Source organism: Hirundo rustica, chromosome 15, assembly GCF_015227805.2.
Source record: "Hirundo rustica isolate bHirRus1 chromosome 15, bHirRus1.pri.v3, whole genome shotgun sequence".
In the NCBI taxonomy this organism is placed as follows: Eukaryota; Metazoa; Chordata; class Aves; order Passeriformes; family Hirundinidae; genus Hirundo; species Hirundo rustica.
Genome location: NC_053464.1, coordinates 5,123,448 through 5,142,295, shown reverse-complemented (window position 1 = coordinate 5,142,295; position 18,848 = coordinate 5,123,448). Strand labels below are relative to the sequence as shown.

At 44.2% G+C, this 18,848-nt stretch overlaps 2 protein-coding genes across 5 annotated transcripts in view; both read right to left on the bottom strand.

Moving 5' to 3' along the window:
• The window catches only part of ABAT (4-aminobutyrate aminotransferase), a 50,783-nt gene extending 49,739 nt beyond the window's left edge, over nucleotides 1-1,044 (bottom strand). Inside the window, exon 1 of the mRNA XM_040078758.2 lies at nucleotides 967-1,044. The gene's annotated coding sequence lies outside the window, so the exon portion shown is untranslated. The remainder of the gene's footprint in view (nucleotides 1-966) is intronic.
• A 2,062-nt stretch (nucleotides 1,045-3,106) lies between these two features.
• On the bottom strand, nucleotides 3,107-16,125 carry METTL22 (methyltransferase 22, Kin17 lysine). Of its 4 annotated transcripts, none has more exons than XM_040079480.2 (11): nucleotides 16,024-16,125; nucleotides 14,002-14,346; nucleotides 11,256-11,606; nucleotides 10,841-10,881; nucleotides 10,611-10,755; nucleotides 10,080-10,151; nucleotides 9,936-9,989; nucleotides 9,325-9,405; nucleotides 8,240-8,342; nucleotides 7,294-7,462; nucleotides 3,107-6,772 (listed from the first exon to the last, which is right to left on the bottom strand). In XM_040079480.2, exons 2-11 carry the CDS (start codon nucleotides 14,129-14,131, stop codon nucleotides 6,737-6,739), a joined length of 1,182 nt encoding a protein of 393 aa, XP_039935414.1. In that variant the 5' UTR covers nucleotides 14,132-14,346; nucleotides 16,024-16,125; the 3' UTR covers nucleotides 3,107-6,736. The 4 variants fall into 4 exon arrangements, with proteins under 4 accessions (XP_039935414.1, XP_039935416.1, XP_039935417.1 ...); XM_040079482.2 differs by lacking the exon at nucleotides 16,024-16,125 and adding an exon at nucleotides 15,940-15,959 and having other exon boundaries at nucleotides 3,113-6,772; XM_040079483.2 differs by lacking the exon at nucleotides 16,024-16,125 and having other exon boundaries at nucleotides 3,113-6,772; nucleotides 14,002-14,153; nucleotides 14,243-14,257.
• Between the last annotated feature and the right edge of the window lie 2,723 nt (nucleotides 16,126-18,848).

Below are 18,848 nucleotides of genomic sequence, written 5' to 3'. Positions count from 1 at the left end.
CTTTGAACTGCAGGGCAAAATCCAGTATTTGTAAGGCTGAACATTCATTACTGATTACAAAATTACTTGGAAATCTCCCACAGTAGTTCAGTTTCTTTACATATCATTTCCTTCTCTGTTTATTTCATAAACAGAGATGGACAACCACACAAGCAAAAGGCAGGCTAAGCAGAGGCAAAGCTCTGCCCAAAGAGCCCCGTGCTACTTTAAGCACTGTAAGGGAAGCGATGCTAAAGATGTATCAAACCAATACATGAGATATTGGCTTGGGTTTTGCATCACCAGCTGGAGAACAGGAAACTGAAAAGCCCAGCTGAACCCCAGCTGAAGTGCAGCACCAGGCCTCCACTAACACCATTACTCAGCTGCCGGCATCACCTCAACCAGGGGCGCCCTCCACGCAAAGGCAGTGCCGTTCTCCCCACGGCACGCAGCTGTTTTCTCACGGGTTTGTGCCCTCGCGTTCCCTTTTCCCCCTTTGCCCGCTGCAGGTCCGTGCCGGGGCCCAGCCGCCTGTCGGCGGTGCCGCTGCCCGGGCGCGGAGCATCCCAAACCCGCCTCCCGGTGCGGCCGAACGCGCGGGGAACAACGAACCCTCCTGCGCTCCGCGGTCCCCAGGGTCTGCGGGGACGGTCCAGCCCCCGGCTCGGGTCCGGCGGGGCAGGGCAGGCCCCCGAGCGGCCAGCACGGCACCGGCCCCCGCGACCCCTGCCCGCCGGCAAAAGCTCCGCGGTAGCAGCCCGGCTCCGCCCCGCTCCCCGCAGAGTGCGCCGGGCCGGGGACCCGGCCGAAGGGCATCGGAGACCGGCGGGGGACGCGGGGCTGGCCCGGCAACGCGGACATCGCCGCATGCGGGGATGGAGGAGGCGGGAGACGGCGGCCCGCGGGGAGTCCCGCTGCCGGGCGGGAGCGACGGGCGGCGAAAGCGGCGGCCCGTCCGCGGCCCCGCGCGGTCGGGGCGCTCACCGGGAGGTGCGGGCTGCGCGTCCTGCGGGGCTGCGCCTCCTGCGGCGGCCGCGCCGGGCTGAGCCGGGCTGCGCTGGGCTGGGCCGGCCGCGCTCCCGCCGGCCCCGCCGCCGCCCGGCCCCGCCCTGCCGCGCAGCCAATCAGCGCCGCCGTCTGCGGCCCCGCGCCCGCCGTGGCCAATGGGAGAGCGCGGCGGCGGCTCGCACCCGCTGGGAGGGGCGGGGCCAGCGGGGCGCCTCAGAGCCGGCGGGGCCGGTGGGGAGCCTCAGAGGCGGCGGGGCGCCTCAGGGGGCGGCGGGGCGCCGCAGGGCCGGTGGGGAGCCTCAGGGGGCGGCGGGGCGCCGCAGGGCCGGTGGGGACCCTCAGAGCCGGCGGGGACCCTCAGGGCCGGCAGGGACCCTCAGAGCCGGCGGGGCCCGAGACTCAGAGCGTCGGTGGCCCCTGGGCAAGGGGCTGCCCGCCCTCCTCTCCGCTTGCTCCGTGAGCCACCATGCATTCGCGACAAGGGCAGCGGAGCGGAGCCTTTTTCCTGACCGCATGGGAATCCCTGCCTGCACTGTTACAGCTCCACAAAGACCCACCGTCCTTATTGCCTCGTATTTACCTGCTGCCACTTGGGACATACTTCATTTAGCAAAGGCAGCAGCTGAGAAAGTCTCTTGATCTTCTAACTCTGATTAGAAATTCCAATTAAACCTAGTGTGATGTCAAACTCCAAATTTGAAACCCAAAGCTTCACCAACATTTAAACCCGGCCTAGACAAAACCTGTTTTTGTTGTGCACAGTAGTGGACTGAAGCAGCTCAAATCCCATAATGAGCCCTTCTCAGCTGCTTCTTGGTTCTGCTACAGCAATGTGCAGCCACAGTGCTGCCCTTGAAACTCCAACCCAGTAATAAATATTATGATGTACCTCGTCCACAACAGAGCCTATGGCAAGTGTGTTGCACCCTACCTGGACTCTCATCTTACAGAATTCCACGTTTCATTCACAGTCTTGGTTTTCTTCAAAACCTAAGAACTGGCTACAAAGGGCCAGTAAGCTTCTGAAATGTAGACCTCCATCCTCTCTCCTGTGAGCAGCACACACACACACACACACCCTCTCCCTGTGCAGGTGACTTCCCAGAACCGGGATTCATAACGATTGAACGCTCGGTCACAAGAGATGGGAGCTGTCAGACCCTGCTCAGCCCTCCAGTACCCCCATGGAAGGCTCCAGGGAGTATCCTGGAGCAGCTATTGTGGCAGAGCAGCTGAAGGCCCCTAGACAGGAGAGCTGGAGAGGACACAAGGCAGGAACGCTGCGGGCTCTGAGAGGCCAGAGCTGTTCTCTTGTGCTGCAACACCATCAATTTGCAGATGGTGTTACAGCATCCTTCTGTCCCTGCACACACCACTCAAGGCTAGGCTATCTACGCCTCCTCATTTCCACTTACCCTGCCCAGAACCCTTATGTCTGTCAGTTTATTCCAGTAAGAAAGATTTAATTGTCCCAAAATCTCAAGAGAGGCGGCAGTTTAGCCATTCAGATGGCAGTAAGCCATTTGTATGATAAAGGATAAGGAAGCACTAGAACATATTACTGGGAGAAGTACAGGATCTCCATGATGGGAGACTTTGATAACAAACACTTAACAAGGTATTCTCATATGAAAATGATTCTGCTTTGAGAGGAATATAGAGCAGATAATTTCTTGGTGCCCATTCTGATCATCCTACAATGTAAACCTGCAACTGACAACCCACAGAACAAGAACAGAGCAGTAAACTTTACTTTTTTTCATGCTATCTTATGTCCAATTCTCTGTCAACTTTCTTGCCTAATTTATTATATGTATGTTTACTTAACTTTGAGGCAGAAATTATGTTACATCTAATTCTTATTAACATCTTACATATCTTACTCTCTATCTGACAAGTATCCCCTTTAAATATTTGCTCAAGCAGCTTTGAGAACACACTTGCTCCCAAGCTAGAAGTGTTCCTTTGCATCTCTTCTTGCTCACACAAGTGGGGCTGGCCTGGGAAATGTGTGAATAAACACATGTACACACACACACACACATATATATGTAGCCATTTTATTAGTGCCTTTAGATGCTGGTATTGTTAAAGAAATTCCATGTGCCATCTGCTGGGGGAAACTTCCTCTCAGGCAGTGTGCTGTACTGACACAGCTGACTGCACTGCCGGCAGCAGAGAGGCAGTTATTTCTCAACAGGAAGCTTTATTCTCTTAATGCACCAACTTCCAGCACAGATGCAAAGGACACACAAAAAGTCAGGGTCAAGATGAGTCTGTAAAAGAACACAAACCTCTGGACCTATATCACAGCATGACAGTGTGGCAGCAAGAAGTAGCTCATTTTCAAATCCTACTTCACTTGAACTTCTAAAACGTTCAGGTTACAAATACCATGATCACACACAGGAGGTGAACTGCATTTTAAAGACAAATTGCTACGCATTAAGTGAATAATTCTCGATTTACTTGCAGATTGAAAAATCTCTGCAAGCTTATGAGACAGGCAGCTGTCCTTGCCATGCCGTAACAAGCAGACAGAAATTCAGCACCCACTTTTCAGAAGCAGCCTTCAGTTTCCTGTACCCAACACTCAGCACTAGTAACTGTCTTTAAAATCAGCAGCAGCATTTGGCTGTCACGGTCATGGCAGTCTGACTCTGGACAATGTGGTTTCAGGCACAGGACTGAGGAAAATCAGCTTTGTTAATACACCCTGCACTGCCACATTGGGAGCACAGTTACACCTAAGTCCAAAGTGGACCTAGATATCCACTGCCATCAAAATAGTTGGTCTGCTCTTTCCTTACACCCCCGCAACAGATCCCCCTGATGGCCCTGAGTGGATCACAGGAGTCAGTAGGATTACGTCTCATTGATCCAATCCAGAAGTACACTTGCAATTAGGTTTCCTGGGAATCAAAAACATCAGAATTCACATTGCAAACTGCTATAACCAACAGGGGAAATATACAACTGGAACACAAAATATGCTCAGCAAGTAGAAATCTCAGACACACAAAACTATTTCTCCAAGTTTTAAGGTGTTGTCTACCAGAATGAAAAAAAACAAAGCGAACAAAACAAAAGCCAGAAATGCAATTGCCAGAGACAAAGCCCTTAATCCTCTGGTGAAAATGGAAAAGGACTGGAACTAGTGGTGGATGTTGAAGTCCACAAACAGTCGAGTTAATTAACAGACAATCTTGTGATAGTTATCTTCTATAAAACTTTGAGATCCAGTTTAAGTCCCCACCACATACAAACACAAAGTACATCCACTTTTTCATACAATGTTTCCTGAAAACCCCAAACTGCTGGAGGCAAAGCTACTGTCAAAAAGTAGGCAATTATCACCACCTTTTTTCCAGGATTATTTCCACTGTAACTTCACCTGCAAGTCTAGGTGAGAAGTGCAGGACCACGCATGCCACCTAAACTGTTACTCCAAAATACAGTATTGTCAAACTAGAAAGGAGCAGGGTGTTGAACAAACTGTAAAATGTTTTGACTCGAAGTGTTGTACAGCAGATGGAGCTACAAGGAAGGCCTACAAATAGCCACCTACACTTGAGAACACCCACCAATGACAAATATACAGAATCTATCCCACCAAGGGAGTGTCTTCAACTTTTTTCTACTGCAAAATGACACCCTGACATTCACAACAAAGCAACTCTCAGTTTCACATCAACCAAGATTTAAAAGAAATGCAGTTAGTTTGTAATGTTTATTTGGGTGTCACATGAAAGTTCAATGTCTTCTCCTGAACAGTATCTATAATTGTGTCACCTTTGCTTCTCTTAAGACAGATAAAAGGAGAGGAGTGGGAACTGAGAAAAGGTATTTGTTGTTTCACCATATGGCAGTGACAAAAGTGAAAATCAATGTTTCCAACCAGATTCATCCTGGAAGATCATTTATCTACCCATTACCATACTTCCCAAGAAGATTTGGACACTCCTCCCTTTTATCAGAACTAAGTGCACTACAAGGGTTCCGCAGGTTCCCCTTCACCTCCTCTATGTTCCTCTCTCCAGAAAATGATGCATCTGGATGACCACTGGATTTGCCAACCAGATCCAGGAATGTTCCCATCTGCCTGATTTTATTTAGCAAAAGAGAAAGTCACTTTTCCAAATGAAAACTTTATCTCCACAGCCGAGTAGGAATATTCACGGGTTTTAAATTAAGTGCCTAGTTTTCCTTCCTTCATAGAAATGAAGGAATTGCAGTTGAGTTTCTGTTGATAATTCCAAGGAGACTTTGAGAAATCCTGTGTGAGAAAAACCACGGGATTCCCTAACTCCCCACGCTATTTCACATCAGTTCAAACTGATTCTTCTACAGCCTTCAAAAAATCACTACTGAAATAAGCAGCTACATTCAAAAACAGCTGAATCTACCAAAGTTATTACCATTACATAACAAACCAACAAACACCAGTTTGGGAATCTTTGGATTAAAATACAGTTTTTTATCTTTGAAGTTCAAATGAGGATTCTGAGAGAGAAGTTTTATATTAATCTATGCAGATATGTACTAACATAATGTAATTTTTACTTTGACTGTACTGAATGGCCACCATCATCTAATCACCTTTCATCCCATTAAAGAACACAAATAAATAGGTCTTCACACACATTATGAAAGAACTTACACCAAATGTAAAACAGGCTTTCAGGAAGTCCATCAGATGCTTCTAATGAGCATCTTGCACACTCCCACAAAGGAGGAAAAGCTCCATCACTGACACTCTCCTGGTGCTGGGGAATGCAGTGGGCACAAGGATTTCCATGGCAGTGTACATATGGCAAAGTGATATAAACACAACAGGGCACAGAACATTTATAAAAGTACAAGCAGATTTTTGGTTTCATTAATAACATAGGAGAGATTTAATAAATATATTTTATTTTAATCCAGAAGTAAGATGTTGAAAAATGCCTTTCATGTGGGCAAGACATTCTTGGCCACTTCCTTATCCCCAACCTCACATGTATATGCTGAGGGTAGAATTCCAACTATTCCAAGAGCTGTACCATCTCCCTCTATGTGGTACCTTCTCACCCTCAACCTACCTAGGACAGAAGAGCTTAAAACTCCTGCAGGACAATATAGGGTTGACTTCCTATACTCCAAAACCTCTGTGGAGTATTTTCAGAGGCTCAAACAAAATGCACCTTGTCTCCTTTCAATTCGGACAGTGGCCCTAAACTAGAGTGATATATATAGGACAAACTGAGAATTAAGGGCCAAGTTTCATAAACAAATTTCTTAAAGAAAACTTCATTCATGACAAACAATTCCTGTCCAGAACATTTTTTCACAAGTGTCCATAAATACAAATAACGTGTGGAACTGGGTTAAGACTGAGAACGGTGTCCATGTTGTGTAAACTAAAAAGGAAACTGCATGACATCTGCAAATCAGTCACATGGAAAAGGCTAAATACTTCTTTGCCAGACTCTAAGGGAAGTCATCAATCCCAAAGAGCAAGTCATTGTGTCACTGCCACTGTCTGACATCCAGCAGGTACTCAGAAATATCAAAGAAATCATGTCCAAGTGTACAAGTCCAAAAAATGAAGCGCCAAAACCAAAAAGTAAAGCAAAACTGCAGTGCAATACTTTCTGAGAACAGAACTCCAGCAGGAAGATGCTTTTCTTAGGATGAAATTCCTTGTCTTAACTGAACATCAAATAGCCCTTCTTAGGTAAAGATCTTCTCTTTTCTCGTGGGCCTGTCATGTCAGGTGTTCAGCCATGATCTTCCACAATTCCTGTAGGAGCAGAAAAAATACAGAGGCAATTAGATAACCAGAAATATTATATCTGGCATATTTCTCAATAACAGAAGTTTATAGCTAATTGACTTCTTCACAGATATTAGAATATTATTTTCTGAACTCTGAACTGGGAAAGGAATTACTACAAGTGTGAAATGAAAGCTCTCCTACAAGAAAATAAATGAGAAGAGATATTGGTCCCATTTTCCAGTTCAGTCACAAAAATGACATTTTACAAAGTAGAAGGCTCTTATCCTTTGAGGAACTGAGTGCAATCTCAGCCACTCCACTGGTGCTGATAGAAAATCAACTCTGTCCCAGCCAAAACCAGGACACGTCAATCTAGTACAGATTATGGAAGCACAAACAAAGATAATTTTAAATCAAAAAAGCTAAATGGAAATAAAAGATAATGTTTATTCTCCTGTTCTTACTTCATGTTACATAAACAGCTGATAATTAATTTGAGATGATTAGCCTGACACATTACATTTATTTTCATGAATGCCACTTACCAACTGCTCAATTCGCTCATAAACAAGGAACTGGCAGAAATCAAGCTTAATGGGCTCCACTGTATATTTCATTTTTCCATCTTGAAGGTTCTCCAAATCATTTAAAGTATTTCTAAAGTGGCTGTAGGCTTCACAGGTAACATCCATATGTCTTAAAGTGAAGTTCAGCCTGGCAAAAGAGTACTTCATTTAGAATATCTCTCTTGCACTGGCATCTTAAGTGGGTGTGTAACATCCCTCAGCTAATGAAAAAATAGGTCTTGTCAGCATAATTAACTCCCTTCAGCAGCCAAAATAATGTACATCCCCCATTCCTGAAAAGCAGAAAAGATGTTATGTCAGCATCGATACACAATAACTCTCGGATGAATCTTTCCATTGCTTTTAGGGCACTTTGCCACAACAGAATCATTGGCTTGGCTTCCTGTTCAAACACCTGGCAACAAACCACAGGAAGAGTTATTGCTTACATATCTCTAGAGATGTATCAGCTTTTGAATGGACTCCAAGGCACAACTACTTAAAAACATTCATTGATTTCTTTAAAGCAAACTAGAGAAACTGTTCTCGCGTTGCTCAAGCTAGGAAATAAATACCCTAATTCTAAGCCACTTCATTCCACCCTGTGACCTCAAAAATATATAGCAAATGTTGTCAGGCATTATAGAACACATCAATCTAGCCACCTATTTATTCCTATTTGCACAGAGGTTATCTCAGGTGAGGCAAAGGTGGGACAACAAAAGGCAAACTCTTGTTAAAACTCAAATTCTGAACTGATAAAAATTAAGCATGTAGGGGAAAAAAAAAAAAAAAAAAAAAAGCTTGTCCTGAGCATATACTGCAGCTTGTAATAATCTGATACGATGAAAATCAGAAGCCAACCTTTAATTAAAAGACACAAAGTGTTCAGTGCTTTTTATATTAAGTTCTTGGTAATACTCACCTCTTTTCCAGTGCTAAGTAAACTGTGCAAGAATTTCTCAAGTTGTGTGTGATTCTATACAGAGTTCTGAACAAGGCATCTGTCAGGTCATCATCATAGAACACTATAAAAAAACAAGATTAACAGCATATGTATAATTAAGGATAGAATTTACTTAAGTGTCCATTATGAAACAACAGGTCTTAGTTTGATTACTCCAGTCAAACAAGACTCTCTTTTATCTAAGTGCAAAGTACATTTTTAATAGCAAGAACTGACCCAGTAAGAGTATTCACTGCTGCTATTTATGCCAGGCTTTCTTTAAGCTTTCTCTCATCAGAATGGGAATCATTTGTCAGACAATTTACAAGCTTTGACAAGAATTCTCTCAGCCTGCAAATAATCTTACTACAAAACTAAAAAAACCCAGGATATTAGAGGGTCTCTTTTCTTACAAAAAACCCACACCAGGCCATAATTTACCATTATAACCAAATCTCCTTTGAAAGCAGTCTTGCAACTCCTTTCAGTATCATAACTAAACCCAATTCTCCTTTATCCTTTATCTCCTTTATAGATCAAAATAATGGTTTTCCTATACCGATGAGCTAGCCTGTAATTTTAAAGTCCTTCACAGAAGCAAGTAAAAAAGCAGAAAAGCGATATCCAAAGGCATAGACTCCATGTGAAAGCGCAGCATCTGGAACTGTTATGCACATTATAGAAAATCTTAGTCTATCATCTAGTTTATCATTATTTGCACAGAAGTTACGTAATACAAGACAAGGATAGGACAACACAACTCTTCTGATTCCTTAGTTACTTTTGATTGTGTTGAGCAATTTATTTAGTCACAAAGAATTAACACACCAAAGGAAAGGAAGAGCTACTAGCTTGCAATATCTGTTCCCATAATTGTTAATTCAGAATGTAAATATAAGCCTTTAGAAAAGAAAAATACGGGCAGGAACACTTAGGGCAGAGCTTTGGCAAATTAGATAAGGATCTGACCTATTAGATTTTAAAAAGCAAACTAGGTATGTTTCAATTATTATTCACAATGCTGCAGGGTTTGAGGTAAAAGCTTACTGTTTATATTTCCCTACCATCAGCTGCCATTATCACAGAACAGTGATCAAGCAGATCAGCAATCTCTTCTTCAGACCAGCTGTAAGGAGCTTCAGGATCTGTAAGAAAGAAGATGGCTTTGCTGTACATGATTAAATATCTCAAATGACTGGAGAAAAGTTCATAGCTCCTGTGGGCAGCTGCTACTCCATAAACAGAGCACACCACTCAAGGGAAATCAAAATCTTCCCTGTTCATTTTCTGAAGTTCCCCCAGTGCTCTGCTTTCTCTGTGTTACTATGTCCAACCCTCCCAAGGCTGACTGGCAAGAAAAAGTTTTCTTTCACTTCAGAATTCATAGTCCTGTAGCAAGATCATAACTTTAAATACATTAAAGCAAACACACCTTTAAACAAAACCCCAGATACCCTTATATAAGTTTTGATTAATCTTCCTATTTTATAATGCTTTTTAAAATTTATTCTTCATTAAAAGAATCTTTATATGAAAGTCTAATAAACATAAAATCTTTTCGACTGGCAGTATCAAATATTATCATTAACCAGAATTGTCTTTGAGTCCCAAGAAGAGGCTTTTGAATATGTAACACCAAACACCAAGCCCAATCTAACCCATTATAAACACCTACCAGTGCAGAATTCATCTTTCAGCCAATCCAGTTCTTTCACTTTAATTTCCCCTCCTGGAGGTGAAGAAAGATCACATCAGTCACAAATGGCCTTTCAGACAGCACCTGGGCTAAAGAGTCAAAATCTGACCATACAGCACCTACCTCCTGACTCCATCAGGTGCTTGTTTAATGCAATATTTTGCTCACACATGCCCAGAAGATCTTCACCAACATCTGGAAAAGAAGCAACAACAATATTAAAACCAAGAATATTTTTTGTGGGCCATGTATGCCTCTCGGACTAATACTCAAATTTTCCCTCAAGTCCATGAGATTAAGGAAAATTCAGAGCCACTCTGTCCACTGATGAGTGCTTCCTTAGTATCTTCTTCCTTCTGTCTTTCAGTTCTAAGCTCTGAGCAGCCCTTGAAGAAAAAAGCTGGATCCCTACACTACCTATTTTAATCTGGACACACTATCTTGAGTTCACTGCAACATATCTTGCTTTTGAACTCTTGAGCCTTCTCAGCCCCTTGAGAAAGTTCCTATTATTTTTCAGTAAATAACACAAATTGATATGCATTAATAAAAAAGGATTAGCTATAACTGAACAGATGAGTCTGAAAATACCATGATGAAAGCACTGCTTTGGGAAGTTTCATGAAAATGTTTAACTGAAAAGAGCTACCTTACCTGTGCAATAAACTCTCTTGGCAACTGTTCCCATGATAATGCTGGTAATTCCAGTGCCACCTCCAAGCTCCAGCACAGAGCAACGCCTGAACGTTTCCCTTTTAAAGAGAATGTAATCAGCCAGAAGGAAGGCAGCACGCCACACCTGGGGACAAGGGAAGCACTTAAAACTCAGTCAGTTCTGAAGCACGTTCCATGAAAATCAAGATACTTCAAGGCAGAACACGTACTTGTTTACCAACGTCTTCTAAGGGGGTTGCCATAGTGTGTTCTGTGGAAATGAGAGTAGAGCAGAAAATAATTATCTCTAAACTGTTCACATCAAGTTCCACAGTGGCAAGTTTGAAACTAAGGCTGTGCTTCCCTTTCAAATATAGAACTAAACACTTCATTCCATATAATAATGCTAGATAATGCCAAACACCCACTTGAACTAAGGAGCACTGAGTTTCCCATGGTTTACAACTGCCCCAATCACTTCCAGAGAAAAAAGGTAATTTTTTATTTGCAATATCACAGAACTGTGTTCATTATTCTCTTCCACTTAACAAACTGCTGTTCTATTTCTAAAGAAAGCCTATTACTCTTTTGTTTTACAGAAACATATTTGCCGCATTTCTCCCTGACTGAAAACTTATTATTTACCTATTTTAACAACATCACTGGAAGCGCACTCCTGCTTTTCATCTTCAAAAGCATCTTCTTTCCCTTTCATCAGAATTACAGGGCACACTATATCCCTCAAAGGATCCTCTGCTTGCAAATCAGAGGCACTTCGAGGCCTTCTGACCACTTCCAAGTCTCCATCATCATCTAGCAGAGCTTCTACTCCTTCGCTATTTAATTCTCCTTCTTTTTTTACGTTACTCCTGTCCTCGTCACACAGCTCATCTCCACTTCTGCACTGGTGTTCTCCTCCTGTGGGAATTTCTCTCACGTGTTTCCCAGATGCCAAATCTTCTGTGCTCCAAAGGAGTTTGAAATATGACAGGAATACTGCAAGGACACAGTGTGGGGGGCAAAGGTTAAACACCAGATGAGGCAGAATCTGTGCACAACTTCCACATGCATGAGATTTTGGTATGCATTACATGTATTAAAAATCCATAGAGTAAAAGGTGATAACTTGAAAACAGTTACTTGAAATATAGTTTTATTTATTTCAAGGTAACTTGAAATATAGTTTTATTTGCTATGAAGAAATACTTGTATTTTCTAGTCCTGTCAGCAGAAATTAATGAAGCACTTTCACAGTTCACTGGCTGACCCAGCATCTGCACAGCCACAACAGCCACGTTCATCTGATTTAGTAATATTTATTTTAACTACTAGCAGAGGGGATGCTTTCTTACATCCTCCAAAAATTCTGTTGACAGAAGTTCAAACTAAGTTGAAAGCAATATTAATATAAGTTAGAATTAATTTCTTTTGGTTAAGATTCCTATCTTGTAAGAAAGAAGCATGTTCTAGTAAAATGCAAGTTGAATTTTTGTTTACTGCTTTGAAAGTCTTTAGGAATTCAAGCAACTTCAAGCCTTGAAATTAGCTCAAGATGTAAGAGCAGAAATAAGCGCACAGGAGGCAAAGCTGACATTTCTATGATCTTTTTTGAAGTGTTCAAACTGATTATGCAGAGATTAAACAACTGAAGCTATTCTCAGTGACCAATTAATTAAAAATCTTTTACAACAATCACTCAGTGACATCAGCATCTATTAAAAAATTAAGTTATTGAAATATGGACCTGGCAATTATAATTACAGGAATCTGTACTGCCTGAATATCATACATAAGGAAGAACAAACATTCTGTAGTCCTTCCATCTATGTTCATTCCCGACAAAAGGGAAGAGATAAAGTCCTTGCCACCACTGCTTTCAACAACTTCACAATTTATGGAGTTCTATTCCAGTTTCTTTAGTAGGCAAGATGTTCCAAGGTGGCCCACTGAAATCTGACTGAGGTTCCTCTCCAGTGAGACCATTTTTAGCTAGATCTAATAAAATCTTTAATGCCTGTCCTAGCATGAGAAATTTTTCAAGTCTCCACTGTTTGCATGACAGCCAGATGAAACTGATTGGACTAGAGGATGCCATCAGTGAATGAAATACTTGGTTGTCCAAGTCCACTCTGATCCTCTGCATTTCTACAGCATTCAAAAGGTGGAAAGTCAAGCTGACTCAAAGGGGAAGAGATTAAACCCCCATAAACTTCCCCAAAACACAGCCAAGTGGCACTGGTAGATTGTTATGGCATTAAAGGCTGTCATACTATAATCCAATTCCTGTCTCAGTAAGCAGAGGAATTTCCCAGACAGAGCTCATTCAGACGAGGTGGAACACATGGTCACTTCTTTCTGTTGAAAGATTCTTTGCACCAAGTACAATCACAGCAAACACATGTCAAAGAGCATGAAGACCCACCATAGCATTAATTATTAATTAATTAATTACCTGGGTTTTGAACTGAACAGGGTCAGAATTATTATTCAGTTCTTTGTCAGGCCTACTTTGATAATTTTTCACATTGTCATACAACAGAACAGCTGCAGAAGTTGCTCTTTTTATGTCACAGCTGGGTTTGAAAAAACAATTAACGCTTCTGTCACAGCAGGACTTTGGTACAGAACATTATGCCACCAGCTTTAAGGTCAATTCCCTTGACAACTTTATAGCAACCTACAAGCTGGCAATCAGCCAGAGGCATTTGCCAACTCATTTCCTCTACAACCTTGACTCTTCAAATTCTATGTCCATAAAAGCCACTGCTACTTTGAGTTTTCATGTCCACATTTTTTTTGAAGAAAACACCCCCTCCAAAAAAACCCAACCCAACCCCACAAACAAACAAACAAACAAACAAATTCAAAATTAAAAAAAAAAACACCACAAAACCCAAAGAAAGCTGTTATGCTCCCCTGGAATAGATGGTAAATCATCACATAAACATTTATTTAAACTTGATAAATTAATTACTGATAGTTTTTATTTTAAACTTAAGTTAAACTATTTAAAACTCCTGGTTTCTCATACTTTGTTTGTGTATAAAAAACATCACAACCTTATTTTCAATCATGATTCCCAAAGTGTTATATTGACCCTATTGCTCAATGAACAAATGCATTAAACTAAACCTGCAAGTGAGTAAATCTGGTTACTTTTTCTCAGAAATTTAAAGCTGAATTTTTAAGACAGGCTGTCTACAAGTTTTCATTTCTGGAGTTAGTTTCATCATTAGCTAGCCCTCTTTCTACAGCCTGAGTAGGAGGTGATTCTGCTTATAACTGGAATAAAATATGTAACTATTAATATCAACCACTTAGCGTAGGACTCAGCCTTACAAAGCTATGAGTAGAGTCAAACTACAGCTCCATCAGTGTCAGCACCCCTTACCTGGCTGTCCAACTGCATTCAGTCGCACCATGAGGTGTCTTTTGCTTGGGCAGTGCAAGTGAACATCAGACAGCACAGTGTCACTTCTAAACGTGGGGTTATCCATCTCCTTCTCTGCCAGATCTACCATGGGGTGCTGGTGAGAGGAACATCTGCAGTGCTCAAACAGTGCCTTATGCAGTGCTGCCACAAAGGGATTCCATCCTCTTCCATTCACAGGTATCCAGCAAGTTTTGCTCACCAAGGGAACCTCAGGACATAATTTCTGAGAAGGTGTGATCGTGTGAACTTCACCGTGCAAACTCCACCATGCTCCCAGACAAGTTACTCATGAGGATATTCAACCTAAAACCAAACACAGGCAGCTTTTAGTGGTAGCCTGACACTGTCTGAACATTGCTCCAGCAGTATTTCAGAAGATAAAAATCAGATAACATTGTTCAATAAAGTAGCAATGCTCCAATACTCTCTTCTACAGAATCCTCAAGTATTTAACTGTTAGCAGTTCAGTGGCAGCCACTGTGTATTTTAGGAAGAGCTACTAAATTGCTTGTGTTACAAACAACCTCCTCTGAAAAAACCAAACATTACTATGACTGCGAGAAGTACAATGCTAAATCAAGGTCTTCAAAGGGATTAAGGCCATTTCCTCTGTTGGCATTAACATCTTGAATAATTATGCTAAATTTGCTATTATCCAGTTGTGCTTGAACAAGATCACCGAATGGTTCAGGCTGGAAGGGACCACAGTGGCACATCGGGTCCCACATCCCTGCTCAGGCAGGGTCATTCTGGAGCACAGGATCAGCTTCAGATGGTTCTGGAATATCTCCAGCGAGGGATGCTCCACACTCCCTGTGGACAATCCATCCCAGTTCTTGGTCCCTGCACAGGGAAGTTCTTCCTCATGTTCAGGTGGAGCTTCCTGGGCATCAGTTCCTGCCCCTCGCTCCTGCCCCAATGCTGGGCCCCAGGGAGCAGATCTGAGCCCTCCCTTTGATATTTATACACATTAAGAAGGTCTCCCTCAGTCATCTCTCCTCAACTTCAGCCTCTCCTCGTAAAGAGAGATGCTCCAGACCCGTGATCAACTTAGCTCCCTGCTGGACCATCATACATGTATCCACACCCCAAACACGGCAGGCTTTAGAAGCAGTGTCAATCTGTAGCTGTGCCGTTCTGTTAACCTCTGCCAGCTCCAAACCTGTCCTTTCCCGGCGGGGCTCGGTGCAGGAGCCAGCGCAATCCTGCCGGGCAGTGCCCTGGGGCCGCACCGGGTGCAGTGCGTGTGGCGGGGCTCCCGTTCCTGCGGCGGGGCTCCCGTCCCTGCTCCGGGGCTCCCGTCCCTGCGGCGGGGCTCCCGTCCCTGCTCCGGGGCTCCCGTTCCTGCGGCGGGGCTCCCGTTCCTGCGGCGGGGCTCCCGTCCCTGCTCCGGGGCTCCCGTCCCTGCGGCGGGGCTCCCGTCCCTGCTCCGGGGCTCCCGTTCCTGCGGCGGGGCTCCCGTTCCTGCGGCGGGGCTCCCGTCCCTGCGGCGGGGCTCCCGTCCCTGCGGCGGGGCTCCCGTTCCTGCGGCGGGGCTCCCGTTCCTGCTGCGGGGCTCCCGTCCCTGCTGCGGGGCTCCCGTCCCTGCGGCGGGATCCACCGGAGCCCCCGCGGGGCTCAGCGCGGCCCGGCTGAGGCTCCACGGGCACCGGACGGCAGCAGGAGCACAGGAGGGACCAGTCCGTCCCGTGTGCCCACGGCGGGACCCGCGACCCCCGACAGGATCCACGTCCCTACGGTGGGACCCGCCCGTCCCGCCTTCCTCCCGCACAGATCCCACCTCTCTCCCCGTTCCCCGCTCAGATTCCACCTCTCCCGTTTTTCCCGGCTCGTGTCCCGCCTCTCCCGGTTCCCCGCTCGGATCCCACCTCTCCCGGTTCCCCGCTCGTGTCCTACCTCTCCCGGTTCCCCGTTCGTGTCCTACCTCTCCCGGTTCCCCGCTCGGATCCCACCTCTCCCGGTTCCCCGCTCGTGTCCTACCTCTCCCGGTTCCCCGCTCGTGTCCCGCCTCTCCCGGTTCCCCGCTCGGGTCCCGCCTCTCCCGGCCGCTCCGGCCGCCCCGCTGTCGCTGCGGAGGTGGCGGCTCCTTCCGGCTCCTTCCGCTGACGCCGCTGCCCGGCGGCCCCCGCGGGTGCTGCGGGGTGCGCGCTGTGCTGGGGGGATCGGCTGTGTTTGAGAATTAGCCAGCACGAAAGCCTCGGTAAAACCCTGCCAGGGGAGGCGGAGAGAGGCAGCGCCAGCGGCGCAGTTCAGGCTTGCGCCGAAGCCTCCGCAGGGCTTGCTCGGAGTTTCAACGCGCGTGTCCTACTCGAGTTCTTTTGTTGTTTTTAACATCACTTGCCCTGTCTCGGTTCATCTGTAATTGCATGCAAAATCTACAAATGGCTTGAAAAACAAAGTCGGAAAACCTCTGCGGAGATAAATAGGCGTTTCTTCCTTAGTCCAGATGATACCAGAATTCTGGTACCACTGTAAGATTAGCTGAAGCAACATCTGTTCACTTGTTTGGGGACTGGGGGCTTAGTTACTTAAATCTGAAGAGTTTTTAATTACATATAAACCAGATAAAATAAATGAGACTGAATTAAGCATTGAGTGGAAACATCATAATCAAAGTCTTTGGGGGGTTTTAACAACAGAAATTTGTCTAACAGAGTTAGCTAGTTAGATTTTAGTATCTGCATTTTGGACCGTGGTGTTTTAGGCAGTCGTTTCCCATCTGAGCTCATCTACAGTGAGAGCTGGCGGCTGGCGCGGCCCTGGGGCTGTGTGCTCAGTGCAGAGCACGCAGATGATGTGGGCACAGGACACCTCAGCAGCTGCACACGCTGACCAGCCCTCTGCAAAATTACACGGAGGTGCCCTCCAAACTCCCATCTGAGGGCTAGTTCCTTGCGTCCTTGGCAAGTCTGCCGGGGCTGTTGATGTTTTATCTTTTAGCAGGAGAGTCGTGTTCAAAAGTGGGAATTTACATATTAATTACTTGTCAAATGATGCTAATGTGAATTGCTATAGATGATCCTTGTATTTTTCTTGAGTAGTAGGAAGTATTAGTCAATGCTTAAAAAAACTTGGGAATATAAGATATAGTCTGTATCTATTTCTAGATGTCTCATCATCATCTGCCTCCCTCAACAATAACTAATAATTATTAATATAATTATTAAAAGAATGAAATAATCTTTCCCTATTTTTACAGTCAAGAATTTTGAGTGGCAATGAAATGGAAAACACAGAAGCCATTCAGATATCTCATTGGAGTTTCTGTGGGGAATTCTGTTGGATGAATATCTGATAGAAATTCATTGGAGATTTGTTCTCCTTTTATCTGGCTCTTGTGAAAGAGCAGAACATTATTTTACTTCCCGTGGTGATACACGACCACATAAATTATTACTGCAATGTCTCTCTCTGCTGGCATGTTCCTCACTGCTATGGAGTGCTAAGCAGGCAAAGCAGATTATATTTGTCACAAAATCTCACCATTCTGCACCAAGAGGCACTTACTGGTACACGGGCTTAGTATAATTAGAGGAGTAGCTAAAAAGCTGCATTACATGAGGGCTTTTAAACACAAAGGTACATTACGTGAGAAATGGAGCTGCTGCAATTGCTTTTCTAAGAAGTGCTGATACATATGCATAATATTTGGGCAAAGCAGGAATATCTTGTGGCTGCAGAAGGTCTGTGACTGCAGATGTTGTAACATGGGTGATAATGAAAATAGTTTAGGGAGCTGCAGTTTCTGTACTACACACAAGAAGGCTTCGACAGCAAATTCCTGAGATGTACCTCTTTTAAGGATGCACCCCAGTTACATTTCCTGTCTTCCTCACAGCCATGTGACCTAGGAATTTGTTTAAATTTACCTCACATGCCAGACAACTTTACCTCACATGCCAGACTTTACTGAGGTTTAACTGCTTGTTTGAAATGATGAATTGGGCCAGTCCCATTTCATCCATTGATCAAGTCCCAAGAAGTTGGCTGTGCTGGTTGCTTCAGGTATGTCCCTCCTGTAATCCCCTTTTGAATTCAATGTCATGTGTTGATGCTTTGCTTTATGGGTTTTTTTTGCAGATCAGGTAATATTGAGTAAGAGTCAGGACATTGTATGTCTTGTAGTCTCTCATCCTTGATAGATTGTGACTGGTCAGTCTTTTTTTAGAATTCATTGCGGGTTGTGACTCTTCCAAACTGGATGTGTACTAGTGCATGATGAAAAGATTAAATCTGAGAAGGAATAGCCAAACCAGCCAATAACTTGTAATTTCCAAGCGCAGTGAATCTGAAAATCGTAATTGTGTATATTGTCTAACAGCTTTTCTCTTTTGAACCACAGGGGAAGTAATTGTGGTAAGTTTAAAAGAACCATAAACTCCAGAATCCCATTAGCTTTACTGGAAGGCTGAATGGTAAAACTGCGTTTGAATTTAATTCTTCATTCCACAAAAAGAACAAGAAAAAACCCAACAAAAACAAAACAAAACCCCAAAATAAACAAACAACCCCCCTCAAACAAACAAACAGGAGAAAAACCCCTGATATTTCCTGGAAAGGGATTGTGAAAGAAATTAGGTGTGTTGATTATGATTGTTGTTATGGCAGCGATTAATTACAGTCATTGGTGCACACTTGCACTGACTAGCTTTCCTACAGTTAGGTGGCTAAACATTGTGGGAATCCCTCCCTTATGTAGTTTACAAATACTTTACTTCTAGTAATGCTGTCACCTCTTCACAAATACAGACAGGGCAGAGGAAATGAAATAAAGAAACAGTGAGGAAAACTGAGGAATTCAGTGG

Coding starts and splice junctions, on each gene's coding strand:
- METTL22 (XM_040079480.2), bottom strand. CDS start 14,131: ATGGTAGATCTGGCAGAGAAGGAGATGGATAACCCCACGTTTAGAAGT. Junction 11,607..14,001: donor GAATGCAGTTGGACAGCCAG/GTAAGGGGTGCT, acceptor GTGTCCTTGCAG/TATTCCTGTCATATTTCAAA. Junction 10,756..10,840: donor TAGAAGACGTTGGTAAACAA/GTACGTGTTCTG, acceptor CCTTGTCCCCAG/GTGTGGCGTGCTGCCTTCCT.